Raw genomic sequence first — 18507 nt, 5'->3', positions numbered from 1 at the left:
AGACACGTTCTCAAGCAATGATTCCAATGTCCCAAAGGGTTAATTTAGGTGCTTTTCTATGTTTGCTTTGCGCGAAGCTGGAGACTTCTGGGACTGGTGAGCGAGTGTGTGTTTGCTATATAAATTAGAGACAACGTGGAATAAAAATAATACGAAGTCTAACAGGCAAAGTTTGGCGATGTGAGTCTTGTGAAATATTGAGTCAGTTCCAAGTAGAGATATTCTGAAGTGTGAAAATGAATATACTACGACTACACACATGTCCTTCGTTACTATCGTTTGGATCGCGGAGTCTTAAGGAAGCGTTAAACACCATCAGTGATGAAGGTAAATAATTCTTTAAGGTTTGAAATCCCATGTATCCTCCACTAGGGATAATCTTAACCAGCAGCATTCCTATAAGTTGCAACATGGGCCTGGGAGAAGAATTTTTCAATTACAACCAACAAATCTGGCCACATGAAAATATGGCACAAATTTCCCATTCTTATGGTACCATCAAACGTAATTACACCATTCTGCCTAATGTCCTTTCTTGCCTGGTTTCGGTACCATTTGGTTGGGTGGAGTTTCAGCCCGAGTGGATTGGTGTAGAGTTGGAAGCTTTTACAAGAGCACTCTGCTTCCTCACCCAATGCACACACACACATAGCAGATGATTTTGTTTGCTGAGCACAAGGATTAAAGGCATGGAATGGGAGATTTGGCACAGCCGTCCTTGGCACTCGGCAGCACTGTAAATTATTACAACGGGAATGGTCGTGGTCGAAAAACGCGATAAAGAAGCTTTATGCTAATTAAGCAGTCAACTCGGCAGTTTTTGATTGGCATTTCGATCGTTATACTTTACAGTTGCCAGCTGTCGATGCGATTTGAAGGTTTGATGTCTGCGTACGCGGCAGCTGACGTTACGATTGATTGGAGATTGATGAATGGGAGCTGTTTAGTAGAACTCAGCAAAAACACATCCTCCAAATCAAACTAAAGCACCGGGAAAAACACCCTGAGAAACACAAACAAAATAAGAAATTGTCGCACTATGTCCCAAACGCCAAACTCGCACCCAGTGCCTCAGTGGGAAATTTCGTCCCAAGAATGTCTGCAATGTGTTGTGTCGATAACCGGTTCCTGAACCAGCCACCCTAATAGTCATCCAATTATGTAAAGAACTTGGGTGGTACTGTCTCCGCCGCTAACTGCTAACTCCACCACAAACCAACCATTGGCGAAATTGTCAATCGACCGGCAATCGCGACAATGTTGCCAGTAGAAGCGGTGGGCAAGTTAATCGCTTGTTTTGGCCATGTAGAATAGAATTTGGGAGGTGTGGTAAAAGCCGTTCGGTACCCGGTTGTTGGGCGATAATGTTGTACATACACATTCTCACCGCTCAGCTCCAGCTAATGGTGGTTCGATTGATTCCGTTGTGTTTGCGGAAATGTGTTTTCGAGACAAGTATCTGTTCTGAGAACGATTCGGAGAACTAGGATTACACCTCCTTCTGCACGAACGAAGGTTTCGCTCCGGACAAGTGGTGCAGTTTTTTTTTGCAGATTATTTTCCAGGCATCCGGAATATTGTTGAGTAGTGTGTGTTATGTGGTTTCTGACATGGAATTTTTAAATATGTTTCACTTTACATTTACTGACACAGTCAAGCATAAAGTTTCTCCGCAAATTCTCACATTCTTGCGGTGGATGTAATTTAAAAACTCTGTAGAGTCCCAGGTAAAGGGGGCGTGCAATATTTGAATTGATTCCTAGAAATAGCAATCGAATTTTGGCGATAAATTTCGGCACGAATTACTATTCAGTTAGAAGTATGAGAGGCTTTTGATCGTTAATGGATTCGACGAATCGTGTATCACTGCCACGTAGGTTTGCCTGATGTCAAGTGGAGTTCCAATAATCGGGAACGTATTTTAGTGTTCTTGGGCAAACCTCAGACGCTGTGTGACTTCATTGGCGAAACTTATTTCTCAATGCATTTTGCTATTACCATGAGTTTCCTAAGAAGAGTCGGAATACCGCTAGAATTTATAGCAAGCAAGGCATTGCTTTAGTTCTAACGTCTTGCCATCACTGTGCGGTGATGAATTGGTCCAGTTTTGCCAGCATTTTATTAAGCTTAATCATGGGAACAGCCATGACAATAGGTACCGGCAGGTTCAGTTCTGACTTGGGGCAGGTTTGATGAACTATAAACTTGACCGGAGTACCTTTGGAAGCGTTGGAGCGCCATCGAGAACCTTGCCTTTTGCGAGGTTTCCCAGCAAGAGCAAATTTGTTCTGCCCTATAGGATGCGAAGACGGCTCATTCAATTTATGATGGCGGTAGCTAGGCGTGGGACGGACGGTCGTTGGTTAATAATTGTGGAAAAAGGCACACTCAAAGCACTGAGCCTCACAGCCTGAGACACCGCGTGTTGAGGTGGTAATGAAATGTAAGTTCAACCACCGGAACGTTCCTATGCTGTCGTTTGCCATCCGGCTTGCGGAGGCTTGATGGATGCGTTGCGTTGGACGAGAGCTGCTTGCAGGTGAATGGAGGCTGGGAGGTTGTAAAAAAAAGTTACCGGTTGAGTAATTTTTTCCCAGGACGGTAGAGAACATCTTAGCGTGCATGTGGTGACTGAGATTGAAGCGTTCTTGAAAAATAAGTATTGGAGGGACTTGTTTTCCTTGGTACAAGGGATGTTTGTGATAAAAATGTTGACGATGTTGTAATATTTTCGAATATGTTTCTAAAGTACTTTAAAAATACTTGTTCAACTTTATTCATTCGTCACAATGAATGGCCTACCATTACATGACCATTGTACAAGGGATGTAATGCGTAACACCCAAAATGGATGCTTTCTGATGCGCAAATTGTATTTATCGAACAAAATGCAGCTTCCTGCAGAGTAGCTCGTTGTACCAGAAGCCAGAAACAAAGAGACCACACCCAAATGAGTGCTGGTGTGCATATGGAGAGAAGGAGAGAGAGAGATTAATGAGTTATTCAATTGCAATACATCTGCATTTCAGTTGACTGTTCCGGTCCATGTTTGGTGCTAGGTGCATGCTAGAAAATGTTTCCCCATAATGGATGGTATCATATTAGAAACTCCAGGTAACGATATCCTCGCTGTCGTCCGCTTCGTTCCCGTATCATATTTGTGTGACGTTTTCTTACGATTCAGCACGATCAAAGTTTTGTCGAGCTCTCACGCCCACCACCGCCGCTTTTGGGGGATGCGTGGGATGTGATGAAATTTCCCGGATGCAATGGATGCTGTTTGAAATTGCATATCGGTGCAAATACTGTTGCAAAGTTTCTCGGAAAGCTATTACGATCTAAATATATAACTTCATTTTACCGGATACTTTGTAGTATTCGTGTTGGCAAAGAAGCATTCTTGTTGGCTTCTGTGCAAAATTGCATCCAGGGTTCTTTTGCATTACACTCTCTATTCATGCATCCGAATGTTACATTGTCGTCCAATTACGGTGACGATTGTCCAACTAGAGGAAGCTGGCAGGCACACGAATCGTTTTATGTTCCCATTTTTTTTTCTCCCAACCACCAACAGCTGGTTTTGTGGTGGCTGTGGAATTGGTTGCGGTGTATCGGTTTGCAGCCAGTTGGATGAATGGAATAATTAAATATTCTACCCGTTGCACCAGTTGAGGCCGGACGGTTTACACACAAATTTATGACTGCATTGGGAGTTTCTTCTGGCTGGAACAAGCCGTAGCAAACATTAAAGTTGAATTTGCAATACCTTATGGTAATATAATGTTTTCATTTCTTTGATCAGTGCTAGTGTGACCGGACCGGATCGTGAGATTATTTCGCACCGTCGGGAATACGAGAGGTACACACACACACACAAAAAGCCGCCGTTGAGCTCAATTCCATGTTGTTCCCGTGTCATCGACAAGCAACATTATTGGTTTTCTTGGTGCTGAACCAAGTGGCACGGGTCGGGCTGGGAGGTTCAATTCCCGAATCGTGACGAGAATTGGGTCGTGCTGACCAACTGGAGAGAGAGTACCAGCGAGTCAAAGTGGTACCAGCCGAAATACGTTGACTGGAATAATCATTCACCGGCTTTACGGGGCCCGTCGCGTTAGAAGCCGTCCTTGCTGCGTGCGTCGCATAAATGCACAAGTCACGCCACAGTAACGCAGGAGAAATGTGCGTGTTTGGAATGTTATTTGCGACGGTGTGAGCGGTTTTTTTTTTCTCGGAGTGACATTCGTTTTTTGTGGCTCTCGTTAGAATTGGTTTAGTCTGTTTTGTTGCCGTAAAGATTACTTTTTTCGTTCGTGGTTCGATTTACTCATATTTGATGTCAACATGGGTGGGTGAGGTAAGGATTATCGGAAATCCATGATGCACTCATGAAACTGTGGTGTTAGAGGGTATTTTATTTTGCTCATTAACCTCATCAGATTTAAATCGGGGAAAGAGGTCGATTGTTCCATCATTGGCTTGGAACGAATCAGTTTCAGAAAACTGTAGAAGATATTATGAGGTTCCTGAAACCTGTTAACTTGATTTTGAAGAAATGGTAGAGTTTGCGTTGGCGAACATTATTTAATTACATTTTATCCAAGAATTTGTCTTCAGCGCAAGCATCATAGTGTTTGATGATAGTTTTACTTTTAATAGGGTTATAAACATATTTATATAACTACTTGGATTGGAAAACAAGCTTAATTACCTCTGTTCTTCCCGGACTAGCATCGAGTTTACTTACCAAACAGGTTGAGAGAACATGTAAAAGTATCACGAGCGCAGAACGAACGCGACGTCAGGACTTCTGTTCCTCTTTGATATGATCGCCACGCAAGGTGCATGGAAGCAGGTGCATGGAAGCAGGTGCATGGAAGCCGGTGCATGGAAGCACTTGAAAATTTGGTTGTTCAAACGAAGTCTGAAGAGTCGAGAACCAGGAATGTCTGGGCGGAACAAACAAGTTATGTCGTTTAGATGCAAATGTAAAATGAAGGTTGGAATAATTATTTTATGCTCACTGGGGTTTCGAGGACCTTAAGGAAGTTCATCAAAGAAATAGAAATCTCATTTAACTCATTAACTTAATCTAAATTAAATTAAATTAAGGGAGGGTTTTAATTTTCATATTTAAAATCATACTTCTCCCAGCTACACATTTTCACAGCAACATTCACATCACCGTTTTTTCCTAATTTTAATTCTAAAATGTGCTTCTCCGCTTCCAGAATGTGACTCCCAATGTTCGGATGACATTTCGCCAATGCTGGAAGCACCGCTACCACCTCACGCGACCCTGCCCATCGCTCTGGTACCCCTGACCAAGTCATCGCCAGAGCGACGCGTCACGCAGAAGGAAATCATTGCCGGCGAGGAAAGGCCCAAGTTCCTTACCATCAAACAGGTGCAGGATTCCGGTTCACAAGGTAGGGACACGGAAGTTGCTTACTTTCGTCTACCGTTTTCGTTTGTTTTTCCATCTGTTCCGTTACGTAGTATGATTTCGAATGGTTGTGTTTTTTTTTTCTCGGCGAGAATGTTCGCTACATCAACATTCATCTCTAGTGCAAACGATTCTAGCTAGTGTCTGAAGTTGCTATGCAGTTGCCTGCGAACTGTATGATGTTTGGATTTGAAGCATTTCATTTTTACTCTTTCTGTTATTTTCCTTTCCTATTTTGATTTCTTTGTAATGATTTTCTTTAAGTAATGTTTCTCAAAGCATCAGTTCAATGTTTAATTAAGCATCAAGCTTAATGTTAGTTTTCACGATTGAAAAAAGAAAAAAATATGCCACATACACACACATTCTCACATTCTCACAAACACGTTGCTCACACACGTCATCCGTTTGGATGGATAGAACCACTGTAATGCAAATGCAATAAAATTTTCATTTACAATCACACATACAACCACAGCCACAATCACACACATACAATCTCACGCTCGAAAGGAAATCGCATTGAACCGTTCGTCACCGTCCGTCACCCTCGTTGCCAGCCTCACCGTTTCACCACCAACACACCGCATCCCTTCACCCATCATCGCGTGGCAACGGAATTGGGCGCAAGCAAGAACAAATTCAATCTAATTCCATTTCAATCCTGGCACGTCACCAAACCATCGGTTTGGCTCCGTTTTACTCGGAATAGTTGGGGACACACTTTTATGTTACTTCTTTTCCGAAGACACTTTTTAACAAATTGAACTTCCCGTGTGTGCATACGATTCATTTTTATAGCTTTTTTGTTTGGTCTTTAATTCGGCGTCGGAAATAAATTGGTGGGAAATTTGGCAGAAGGACATTAAGATAAGGATTTGAAATTGTTATTTCATTTTTACGAGATTGAGACGGAGAAATTAGAAATCCAATTTTATGGTAAATGGAGAAATTTTCATCCACCAAGGATACATTCGATGGAGGCGCCTGGTTGTTCATCAATGGAGACGCCTGGTTGTTTATAAAAAAGGATTAAAACAACCGCAAAAAAATCATGGAAATTTGCCTATAAAATTGTCATCTCATCTACATTATCATTAGTGCATCTGGAAAGTGCATCCTGAGCTGATCTAGCGGCTGGTTGTAGGATGAGTTTTGTAACAGTAGTTCCATTCCGCACGTTTGTTTTCTAGTAGCGTAGCTTTATGCCTTCAAGCTCGAATTAACTATCTTGCCGTCCCCAGAAAACAGTGGTGAGCTCCGAAACAAAGCAGTAGAAATTTTTAATTAGAAATAGTAATTTTCTTTACATTGGATCATTATTAAAAATAGCAAGGAAACGTGGATAAGGAAAAAGTGAACTGATTGGTTTAAAGGCTCGCTATAAACTGTTCCTCCGGATGGTTACTGATGCTGCTACTAAAACCTTTTGATATGCGTGGTTCTGTACATATAAAGAAACCTCCGAACCACAACCCATCATGTGCACCCCCTGTTTTACGCACGTTTGCATCCGAAGCACCTAGCAATACGTCACGTGTGTTCGATGCGATACAAACTATTGCTGCCGTTAAATTTCGCGCAACAAGCCATTTTTCTTTCACTCGGTGTTGCTCGCAAGCTCGATCACTTATCATCCACAACTTGCAACAATCCAAGAGAATGTTTGGTGCACTGGAACAAAAAACTCTAAAACTAATCAACAATACTTTTGTTTTGAATTTTGCTCGCTCGCGTCTACCATTTTGCCATCGCGCCCGGTGATGGTGGATTTCGAATCGTTTTCTACTCCCGCTTGGGTGGTGAAAGACGGTGACGGTAAGGCGGGTGATGGTGACGGTACGACGGTATCCCAAACGCCCCAGCGCTACATCGTAGAAACCATTACGATGACCACGGTGACCGAGCGACGGATCGTACAGAAGGAGGGAGATCCTTCCAAGCGGCCCGAACCTACAACGCTGGCCGAGGTTTCGACGGTGGCCACCCCGACAGTTATGCCTTCCTTATCCACCACGCTTTCACCTATCGTTCCAGCAGGCAACGAAGGTGGTTCGACGGCGGTACCGACCGTTGCCGGCAGTGCTGCCACTACGCAATCCTCCCTAGCAGCTAGCCATGACTACCGATTGCTTCAGCAACAGCAGCAGCAGCAGCAGCAACAGGCCCAGAAGGGAATACGGCCGACTGGTGGGGAAGGAAGTGCCTCGCAGCAGCAGACCGGGGCGGGTCAGTTCGAGCCGGCCAAACATAAGCCCTTAAGTACGGCCCAGGCGATAAGTGGTATCCTCAAGGGAGGCAAGCTGTGGAAAAATGAACAGCAGCAGCACCACCAGCACCATGCTCAACAGCAGCAGCACGCCCAACATCAGCAACAGCAGCAGCAGCATCAAGCACACCAGCAGCAACAGCAGTCAACCGTTCAGGTGAGCTAATTTACCTTTAGGCTTTAAGCGTGCAGATTAATTTAAATTAATGTCAAACTGCCGGCGTTCTGCGCGGGGGAAGGCGTATTAGAGCTGCCGGCATATCTACGCTGCAAGGTTAATGGTTTACATCAAATGGCGTGTTTTTTCTTCTTTTTAACAGCGAACGATAATGTCTATCATTACCGTTTGCTAGCTGGTAAGAAACAAAACCCATTAACGGCTGCAGCATCAAATGCGATGTTGATGTGACCTTGCGACGATTGCGATTTTCCCGGACCAGTTAAGTGTTCAGGATTAATAGAATAAAGCAACTGCTTTAAAGGTAATCCCTCGTTAGCCTGCATTTGGTGGGGAGGGAAGCTAAACGACCCCCCCGATTTGGTAATATCGACCCGAGTGCTTTAGATGGGATTCAGTATGGGCACGTCAAATTTCATTTCCGTCAAGTTCGCCAATATGCCACACACACATACACACACATTTGGTGGCGTTTGCGCGAATTTTTATGTTCGCGAAGGCTTTTCCATCGGTGGCTGGTTTTGTCTTGTGTTTTCATTCCGGTCCCTGGTAGAGAGTTTTTCATTCCCAGTCCTTTGGTCCTCAAAGTGCCCTCAAAGGGTTTAGTGGAGGTCTCGGCAGGATGGAAAAAAACGGTATGTTCGTCCAATGTTCGCATCAGTCGGGCTCTCGCTCTCCTGTGTATTCGGTGTATTATTTCATCATTTTTTACATCCACTAGCGCTCTAGCTGCGCCTGTGTTGTAGAATGTAATTTATTACTCCCCTTCGTCGACGGCGAAGGACATCGAGCAAAAGGGATGATGTAACCGGCGCGCCTTACTTGGGGAGGGAAATATTGGCCCGGTGTTCCACAGAGGCTGGGCGGGCGACCGAGGCGACCCAAGCGATGGCGCGGATGTCGACCAGCGTACCGGTAATAAATCAAGTATTTTTGCCATTTTCCCTCGGGTGGACTTGAACAGAATGGATTGAAGCTGGTGTGCTGGAGGATTTTTTCTGTTTTGTTTGAGAGTTTGCTGTGAATTCTGGCGCGCGTATGTTAGGCCGCAGACAGTGTGAAAACTAATCGGGACTGGATTTCTCTGACGCAACGGAATCCCGCATTGTGCACTTGTTTAATTTATGGCAAAAGCAAGCCTGGCTACCATTTCCTTCTCATCGGTTGGTAGGGGCTTTTTTATTTTATTTGATAATTTTCTAACAATAACTCGCCGCTTGCAGTATCTCACTGTTAGATAAAATCATTCTAACGTAACAAAAGCCCACGTTTTGCTAGGCAAAAGAAATATTATTATAATAATAGCCCAGCATAGGGCGGTGAGAAAAGTTTTGCTACGGGGGTGGTGCACGTGACCCAGTTCCACCGACAAGGACGTCCATCGGTTGAAATGAACACCATACGAAGGACGAAACGAAAGCTAAAAAACAACTCCGAGAAAGTAATGAGAGTAATAGCTATCGAGGGCGAGCGAAAAAAAAGGAAGACCACCAGAATCATTTTCAACCCGGTGGTATGAGATACGTTGAAACATCCTTTTTTTTTCTTTGTCCTGTTGATATAGAAAGGGCTGTAAAAGTTTCTTTGTCAAGGACAAAAAGACAACAAATATTTTAACGCTGTCCTGTCGCTTCCAAAAACCTTGGACCAATCCTTTGCCTTCCTCCGTTTTGTGTCCGTCCTGGGTTCGATTATAACTAATGGAGCATAGTGGTGGTGCAATTTAAATGTGAATGATGGAGTGAGCTGTAACAAAGTATTGCAAGGAGGGGAGATATTTTTCTTCAAAAGTGATATTGGTAGTTTATTCGTTAACGCAAAATTTTCGTTAATAGCCTTTTGTTTAAAGGAATTGAGAGATTGCAGTGATACCATCCGCATAGCCTCTTGTTATAATGGAGGCAATCAGTGGTACCCAGTCTGTGGAAATTGCTTTACCAAGATTGCTGAACAATGTTCTTAATAATTTCATTATTCCATTAGACGGTTTTTACATTGCGAATCAGAACAATGATTACTGTTTCCCGTTCAAGACGAGACTCGGAACCTAGCCCTACTGGATTCGTGTAGCTGGCCCGAGGCTTCTTTATGCAAATCTGTAATGCAATTTAATGATTTGTATGGTTGCTGAAGCATGTCAGACGTTCTGAATCGAGTTGGAAACAAAGAAACTGTGAGCGGTTTGGGTTTGCAGTGGCTGTACTTGCTTCATTTCGGTTCTATAAATAGAATTTAATTAACTATAAGTGCTTTAAATAAAAATATTCTCAAAAGGAAACCCTCCAAGGAGAACCTTCAAATGTCGCTTTCACTCGGAATGTAAGACTGGAAGGTACCGATCGAATAAATTTCGATTCCTGCAAGACAGCACATTCATATCTTTAAGATGATGTAAGTGATAATCACGCGGCGGGAGGGAAAGCATTTTTTGTTTGTATTTCGTGTGGGCAGACAAAACGCGCCGGATCGGAGAGCGGAAATCCACCCGAAAGGATAATATGAGAGAGTAATATGAATTTTTCATCCCGTCAAATAGCGGTTTTATTAGCCCGGGGGAACGTGCCCGGACTGCAAATGTGCCAATATTTATTATGATGGTATCGATTATGCCAACCGGTGCCAACCGGTGGCACGATGCTCGAGACAGTCCTGGGACGATAGGAAATGTTATGTTCCATTAACTTGCCACTAGCGCGTCGCCCGGCTAAGTACCGGATTGAATGCGGGTGAAAAAAGCTCGCAATTCTTACTTTTATCTTGAGCACTTTTCACGCCGGAGTGGCGCGATATAAGAGTGGCAAGCGTTTTTGAAAAGAAGTGGGGGCGACTCTTGTACGGTTGGTTCTCGTTTGTTGGGGACGACGGTGTTTGCTTACGATTTTCACTTTCACCATCTATCGATGGATTGTTTCTTCCCCTGTTTCTTCTCCCTTCTCGTCGTTTTGTTGGAGTTTTTTGAAAGTGTCTGTGGATTACTCTTCTCAAGTATTACTATATAAAAGCGCCAGGAAGTAAGGAGACCTATCACTGCACTAGCAGTTTTAGCAGAGGAGGACCTATGCCGAATAGATGCAACTGAAGACTCGAGTATTGAGAAGGACCACAATACTATCGAGCAACAGGAATGAAATGAATAATTAATGGGAGACGATTTAAAACTAATCGATGCACCGAACAAAAGCATTTACGCGCGAGTGACGTGGTACATTGACAGCGCTCATTTTGGGGATGTCAACACTGAATCACTCGTGGAAGATTATTGGTTGCAGTGGAAGCTCTCAGTGTCCTGGCTTTTCTTGCAGATTTATTTATAGATCGTTGCAAATCCTAGTACCGCTATAAATAAACTACCTTGGCGTATAAATTAGCATCCATTCCAGGTTGGGGGTTTAAGCTTTAGAAGCAATTTACGATAAAAGTCTATTTCGAGAACTAAGGCTCTCGGTAATTTGTATTCGGCGAATTTTATTTATATTTGTAGCGAATTACGTTGAGGACTCAATCTCATTGATTATTCAAATGATTCTTCCTATACAAATCAAACAATACTTCAGTTTTCCAGGGATTTGATGCTAAATTTGTGATTTTTAATAATAACCTGTAATCCTCCTCTAATCCCTCACAGAACGATGACTCCACGGCTGTAACTTCGGACGAGGAAACGAGCTCGAAACGTTCGGTGCGCTTCAACGAAGAGTCCACGATCCGAGAGGCATGCTGCGACGGTGAGGTGCAGTCCGGGTTGGGCGAAGGTGAAATGGGTACCTGTCGCGCCATCAACTACATGTCCGACACACTCAAGCGCCATTCGTCCGGACTGTTCCACAACGCGCTACGGCCCAATTCTGCCGTACGACAGCTCTTCCCGAGTAGCGCCATTCAACCGCTCTTGACGACGGCCATATCCGGGCCAGGTCCCACAACACCAAGCACGTCCGTATCTTCGTCCGGTACGGCTACATGCGCTGCTGCAAACGCTCAAACAACGACGACAAACGTGGTCAGTGGTATCGGGGTGTGTCCTGCTGCGATGAGCACGGGACACGCGACCGTACTGACGCAGGAAGCACTGAAAGCGTTCGACGATTCAAAGAAGACCTCCGCGTTGCCGCCGGGCTTGGTTCACCAGCACAGTCTTACAAGCAATTCGGGCAGCATGAGCAACATACCGAACAGTGCGGCGGCAGCTCTAGCGCTTTCGGCTACGGCTGGTACCGTAGTGACTGGAAGTCCTGGAGAAACCGACACCATTCGACGTTCGATCGAACGAAATGCGTTGCGAAGATCGCTGATCAAGTATGAGCCAAAGTAGGTGACGAAGGGAGAAATGAATTCGTTTCCGATGTTAACTATGCTTATCCTCAATTTCTTTACCACCAGGAAAAAGATCCCGGTGAAGGATGTGACATCGCTGGAGGAACGCATCCGACAGCTCACCTGCGACATCGATGATCCGATCGATGAGACGGGAGGTGGCGAGGGAAGCGACCAAGCAGGCGACGGTGATCTGAGTGAGATGGAACGTCGGGACAGTCCAGCTGGGGAGGAAAACCCGCAGCAGCCGAAATACATACCGGACAAAAGCTTTTCGCCCAGTTCGTCCGCTTCGAGCTCTTCGAGCGGTTCAAACGGTTCGACGTACAAGAAGATCACCGATCTGTTCCATCGTGATCGACGGCAGGAGAAAATCCCGGAAGCGGACGAAAACCCGATCGTGATCATACCGCAGGTAAGGAGCTGGTGGAGTGGGGATCCGATCCGATCGAGCTAAACGTCATTAACTGTTTGTTCCGATTTCCTTGGCAGGACTGCCGTTGCCCGGCGGGTCCGGACATTGGAATGGGTGTTCAAATTCAGGGTGCACACACGCAGATTCATCAGCCTCCACAGCAGCGGCACGTGGATTCGCGCCGTCAATTCCTTTCGACGCTGGCTCCGCTCACCGCTTGTGTGGCTGGACAGCGAGATGACCTGTCGTACTACACGCTCGCACATCCGGGCGATCGAACTTCGATGGCAAGTTCGCAGAGCACGGAGTATAGTATTGGAGATATTGACGCCGCGCTGCACGATGACGATGGTAAGAAGGTAGCGCCGGATGTGATTGCTGGCACACCTGGACAAGAGTCGGACGAGTTGGCCGCATTCGTTCAGCAGGAAGGTGCGCGTACGGAACGGCTGAAGAAGCGGTACAGTGCAGAGACGTCAACATCAGCGCCAGCTTCAGGCGCCGGTTCGGATGACGACGAGCAGAATGATTATGGCTTCAACTCCAGACCCTCCGTGCGTGGAATTAAGCCACGATTTGGGTCGACCAACGAAATTCTGCAACAGATGCAAGCACAACTCGCAGCACCAACACCTCCGCAGGTAGGGTGATTGTAAGAAGCCCTCATGTATAGAGTCCTTATTGAACATTCCCCTTTCTTTGTAGACCAAGTCTCAGGCAACTACAACTCCCGCACAAACGCAACCGATCCAATCGAACACGTTGCCCCGGCCAAGTATGCATGTGGCGGCAGCGAAGCAACAAATCACCACCCATCAGCACACGGCCTCCTGGAGCTACTACCCAGCGGTGGATCCAGCGACACAGGCGAAGGGTGTCGCCCATCAACCTCAACCACCTGCGGCTGGTAGTGTGCAGCAAACTGCCGGCACTGCAGTGGCTCCTGCCGGTCAAACCAACATGCTGGCCGCCGTTGATCCGCACGGGAACTACTATCACATACCGGTGCAGACACGCCACAGCTACCATGGGCAGGAAGCCATCTATCAGAACTGCGCCAACCTGCCGCTCGGTGTGCAGGCCAGTGCAGTTCAGGTGCAGTCGCACCAGATACACACGCAACACCAGGCCGTACACACGGCCCATCACATCCACCAAATGACTGATACGGCTACGTACGGCAAGTTCGCCCGTAGTCCAACGCGCCGACCCGAATCACCACCACCGTTGCGCAACTACCACCAGACGATGGTGCTGATCCCGTACAATGCCGAAACGTACCATCGGTACACGGCCCAGGAGCAGGAGAACTATCGCCGGCAGCACAACATCGTCGAGTACCAGCAGGTATGGATCCGTGGACACTACCCCGCTTGCTCGTTTGGTACTGACTGCTTCAATCAGATTTAATCTTCCAAACTTCAATTGCAGGTAACGCAGCAAACGATTCGCGTCCCGGTCGGCTATCCACTGCCCGGTATGCAACTGCACGTCGTAGCGGCCGGAGCACGGGCAGGTCTTCCACCACACTATTCCACGCTGCCCCGGCTAGGCACCAACACGGCTCCCGTTAACGCAGCCACGGGGACGGGACCCACGTCACAGACGGCGCCACCACCTCCACCCCAGGGTAAACCACCGGCCTACTCACAGTATCCGTCCGATGGCAAACCGGGCGTCAAGTTCACCGAGCGAGGTGCACCTGAAGGAGCGGCCAGCGTACAACCGTCCGATGCGAGCCAGCTCCTCTCACCGACCGGCCAGGGTCACGGTCCACCGGGAATGCCATCGAGTATGGCCAGCTCCGCAACGACTACTGCCGGAACTACGTCTGCAGCGGTATCGTCAGGTGGTGGTCAGGGCACTGGTGGAGCAGTGTCTAGCCAGGCTGGTGGAAACATGCCGAACGCGTCCCAGCAAACCCAGGGTGCTGTGTTTTATGCCATGAACGTTTGACAGGGCGATTAGATAAAGCTGACAATACGACTCGAGCGGGAGACGGAATTGGGTGGCAGTGCGGGCATGCTGCAGCAGCCGGAACAGGAAACGACTGACGGGACGACCGACCAGGTGGCGAACCCAGTGGCCAGCTATCACTCGACTGGAGCTGCGCTGTAACGGGGAGGATGGGGGCCGATCATCATCAACAACACCATACAACGACATTAAGACTCAGTAAGAGTGGATGGTTGGGGCCTATAAATAGGTGTGTACGTCCAATATCAGCTAAAGTTGTAGGATGCTATCAGAACTTGCCCTGCGAGAGCGTTCGACGTCTCACGCGCAAAGCGAATGTGTGTACATACGGGGGGATGAGTTGGTATTTATCGTGCGTTTTTGTGTTCGTGACATCTGTTCCATTTCTATTTCTGCTGTATGGAATCGTTCATCTAACCGGCTGACGGAACGTGTAAAGTAGTTCGCGGTGGTGAAGTGATGCGATGCTTCGGTTTGGATTCGGTTTCATACTTTCATACTGTATAGCTAGGCTACGGATCGTTGGAATGAGGATCATGTACGTGAGGTCACACACTTCCACACCATCCAGACGACATGCCCAATTCGCGCTCTATTGGCCGCATCTTGATTGATTCGTTCGTTAGCCACTTAATCGATCACTACCTAGATCACTACTATCTGTTGAGATGATCACACTCATCGTCGCTCTCTCGGTGTGTGTGCGTGTGTAAAACTAACGATTATTGTTGCGATGTGAGGTAACACTGACCTCTCATCACCCATACTCGCAGACATGGTAGAGCTGCTTATCCTGCTAGACACATCCTGATCCGCTGTGTGAATGTACCCTGAACACGTTTTAAGCACGATCCGATCATAGTAGATAGACGGCGAGCGCTGGAGTAATGAAAGCAACGGGCAGCTTTACACGCTTGGATTGAATGCTCAACTGACTGTTTGATGGTTTTGTGAACGAACGAGATCCAGATGAAGGTTTGTAGTACTGTGTACATAGGAGAGGAAAGTACTAGATTGAGTGTGTACTAACCATGTCATCTTTCAAAGTTTGGGACAGTTTTGGGCAGTTGTTTAGGTAATGATGGAAAGGAAGACAGAAACACTATTCAAAGCTCAAATTTATAGCACTGCTGCAGATGGAAGTGAGTGAGAGCATAATAGCGGATCATCCATTACAACCCATTCACTGGTTAGGGAGATAGGCTGAAGGATAAGGATAATGGCGTTTGCAATATTCGGCAGAAAGGAATGAGTAATGGAACCTCTTTAATTATTTAACTAGTGCCAAAGGATGCATAGACCAACCACTTTTTGATTTTAATTTAATTTTTTTATACGCTAACTTTTAGTTTTCTATGAAAGGATGTCCTAATATATTTTTTAACTAGCTCTAAATCACTTATATATGCACACAATGTATACACAAACACACTCGTGAAAGATCGAGTTGAAGAGTAAGTATTGTTAAATTGCACCAAAGATGCTCTATCCAAAACACACACACACGCGTATTCTTAGTAGAAGAGATTTTGAACTTAAACTTCAACTATCGACACCCTCACATTTGCACCAGCTTTCCCGTCCGTAGTACCCAGCACACAAAAGGTCACGCTTTACTGTTCAGGCGGACACTGGACTGAACGAAAAATCACAAAAGTCTTCGTTTTTTCCCCGTTTTGTTTTTGCCTACTTCGAACTTTTAAATGTGGGACATTAGTTTTTAAGGGTTTATATATACATATTGCCTTTCCTTTTGTTGTTGTTGTTGCCCCCAAACTGTTTTGTGTTGGCTAATGTGTAGCGCAAATATGCACTTGGTAAAGCGAGAAGGATTAAGCATGAGGTTAGGAGCCGAGCCGAGAGCGTTCAAAAGGGAAGTGAAACGAAAATGCAAATAATTCATCACGTATGCATCATTCAATCGCAACAAACACATATAATCCAAACGGCAGGTGGAATTAAATAGGATAATAAGATAGAGCGTTTATAAATCGCACAAAAGAGAAACAACAAGGGCTAGAACAATGTAAAACACAGAAAAAAGAACAAATAAATGTAGAGTAACAAGAGAGAAGGAAACAAGTGAGCAAACGGAGCTAGAAGGCAGAGTAGAACAGAGAACTACGCAAAATAGTGTAAAGCAAACACAAAGACACATAATAGAATTTGCAAAACCATGTAGAGTGTAGTTGTACTTAGTGAACAGATTTTTGTGTCTGTGTGTGTGTGCGTGTGCGTAAAACATAAAGAAAAATGTAGCATTCAAGCAAGCGCCAGTAGTAAAAAAGGAAATGCAAGGAAGATAGAATATACAGAAGGACACAAGAGAAGGAGAAAACAAAACCCAATAGCTTTAGTTCAGAAGGTTAGTAATAAACACACACGATAGAGAAACGTATCGAAGGTTCAACAGAGAAGTGAAGGGAGAAGAACAACAACAAAAACATTGGCAGAGACAATTATGACCCTCTCGTTCATTAGTGTGTGCGTGTGTGATAGATACAGTAAAAGAGTGGTTAAAAGAATGATTGAGATGCAAGTAGAACAGCAAATAGTGTAGCGTAAACCAAAAACAAAAACAAATATAACAACCAGAAACCAATGCTGAAACATTTGCAAATGCAAATACATAACCATCTCTTACCCAAGGTATATATAGACATACACACACACACTCACTCAGAACAAGCAAACGAGCAAACAACATATATAACAACACAAGTATATATATATGAAAGAATATAAATATATATATTTAAACAAAAAAGTATTGCATTCAGGCATTAGCTGGGTTAGTAGTTGCGATGCGATGAAAGCAGAAAGCAGAACAAAAGGCCTCAACAAAAGCAAAAGAAAACGTTTAAGAAGAAGAAAACAAAAACTAAGACACAGATAAGAGAAAGAACAGATTGGGTAAAACGAATCGATCAAATAGAAGTGTGCGAAGCGAAAGTAAGAAAACCAAAGGAAAGTAATGAAAAGAGAAAAGAAAAGAAAAAGAAAGAGAACAAATAGTTGATAGTGAGCAAGCGAGAGGTTTTGAATTTTGAATTCAAACACGAGCTATAAGAACGTTTTAAGAATGTGTTTCCGAATGTGCCGGAGACGTACACATTACATTCCCCGTTGATTGTTAAAGAAAGCAGAGCAAAACAAAACAAAAGATGCTGTGTAAAGAACTGTCAAATGTGTTTTTGGTTGGAACTTTGGAAATTTAGATTAAAAAAAAGAGGAACGAGAGAGAGAGAGAGAGAGAGAGAAAGAGAGAGAGATAACAAACACCTACAGGGACATGAAGTGTAACAGCTGGGAAAGGGCAAAGTACATACTTACGGAAACTATCACTGAGCGATAATCGTAGTGGAAGGCAGTTGCTGGCTGGTGTTTGTGATACGCATACCAAGGCCAATGCCGGTCAGGAAGCAAATTGGAAGGAAAGAATCGAACAAAAACAGAACACACCGGAATAAAGATGCGTTAATCTTCGGTTGAAATAATTGTCACAAAATACTGGTAAGCTCTTGTTACTTATTATCCCAGCTAATGTGGTGGATGTGGTCCGAAAGGTTGTCCGAACTGCATTTGTATCGTTTCACAGGTTTTTAATATGGCATCTGACGATGGGCAGGTTTTTTGAGGTCAAGGCAATGGCGCGGGATTTTGTGGCGACGAGACAGACCAACCCACCCCCACATGGCTCCCAACAGATCACCCAAAAATCTGCGAACGAAGCGTATCCGGCCATTATTTTGCCAAGACGTCATCATTGTCTGCGGTGGTGTTGGATCGGCGATGAACATGATCGTCAGACGAATTACGTGAAGATGTCAATTTTCTGCACGAGAGTGAGGAGTAATAGCGCCTTTTAGGTGCGGAGCAGCAGCTGCATATTTGTTGGTTGAACGATT

The 18507-nt window shown here is 45.2% G+C and overlaps 1 protein-coding gene across 8 annotated transcripts in view; it reads left to right on the top strand.

Annotated features, from left to right (window-relative positions):
* LOC118502978 overlaps positions 1-18109 on the top strand; it is a 69504-nt gene extending 51395 nt beyond the window's left edge. For 4 of the 8 annotated variants that reach the window (XM_036035749.1, XM_036035750.1, XM_036035752.1 and 1 more), the window contains 7 exons: positions 5232-5429; positions 7256-7872; positions 11519-12201; positions 12274-12622; positions 12700-13263; positions 13328-13969; positions 14054-18109. In XM_036035749.1, coding sequence (XP_035891642.1) covers positions 5232-5429; positions 7256-7872; positions 11519-12201; positions 12274-12622; positions 12700-13263; positions 13328-13969; positions 14054-14578 — 3578 coding nt within the window. In that variant the 3' untranslated portion in view covers positions 14579-18109. Of the gene's footprint in view, positions 1-5231; positions 5430-7255; positions 7873-11518; positions 12202-12273; positions 12623-12699; positions 13264-13327; positions 13970-14026 lie in introns of all 8 variants that reach the window. The other 4 variants (XM_036035754.1, XM_036035756.1, XM_036035755.1 and 1 more) reach the window with 4 other exon arrangements.
* The last annotated feature ends 398 nt before the right edge of the window (positions 18110-18507 follow it).

This window comes from Anopheles stephensi, chromosome 2, assembly GCF_013141755.1.
Source record: "Anopheles stephensi strain Indian chromosome 2, UCI_ANSTEP_V1.0, whole genome shotgun sequence".
Taxonomy (NCBI): Eukaryota; Metazoa; Arthropoda; class Insecta; order Diptera; family Culicidae; genus Anopheles; species Anopheles stephensi.
The sequence above is the reverse complement of the archived record's forward strand: the minus strand, read 5'-3'. Positions and strand labels throughout refer to the sequence as shown.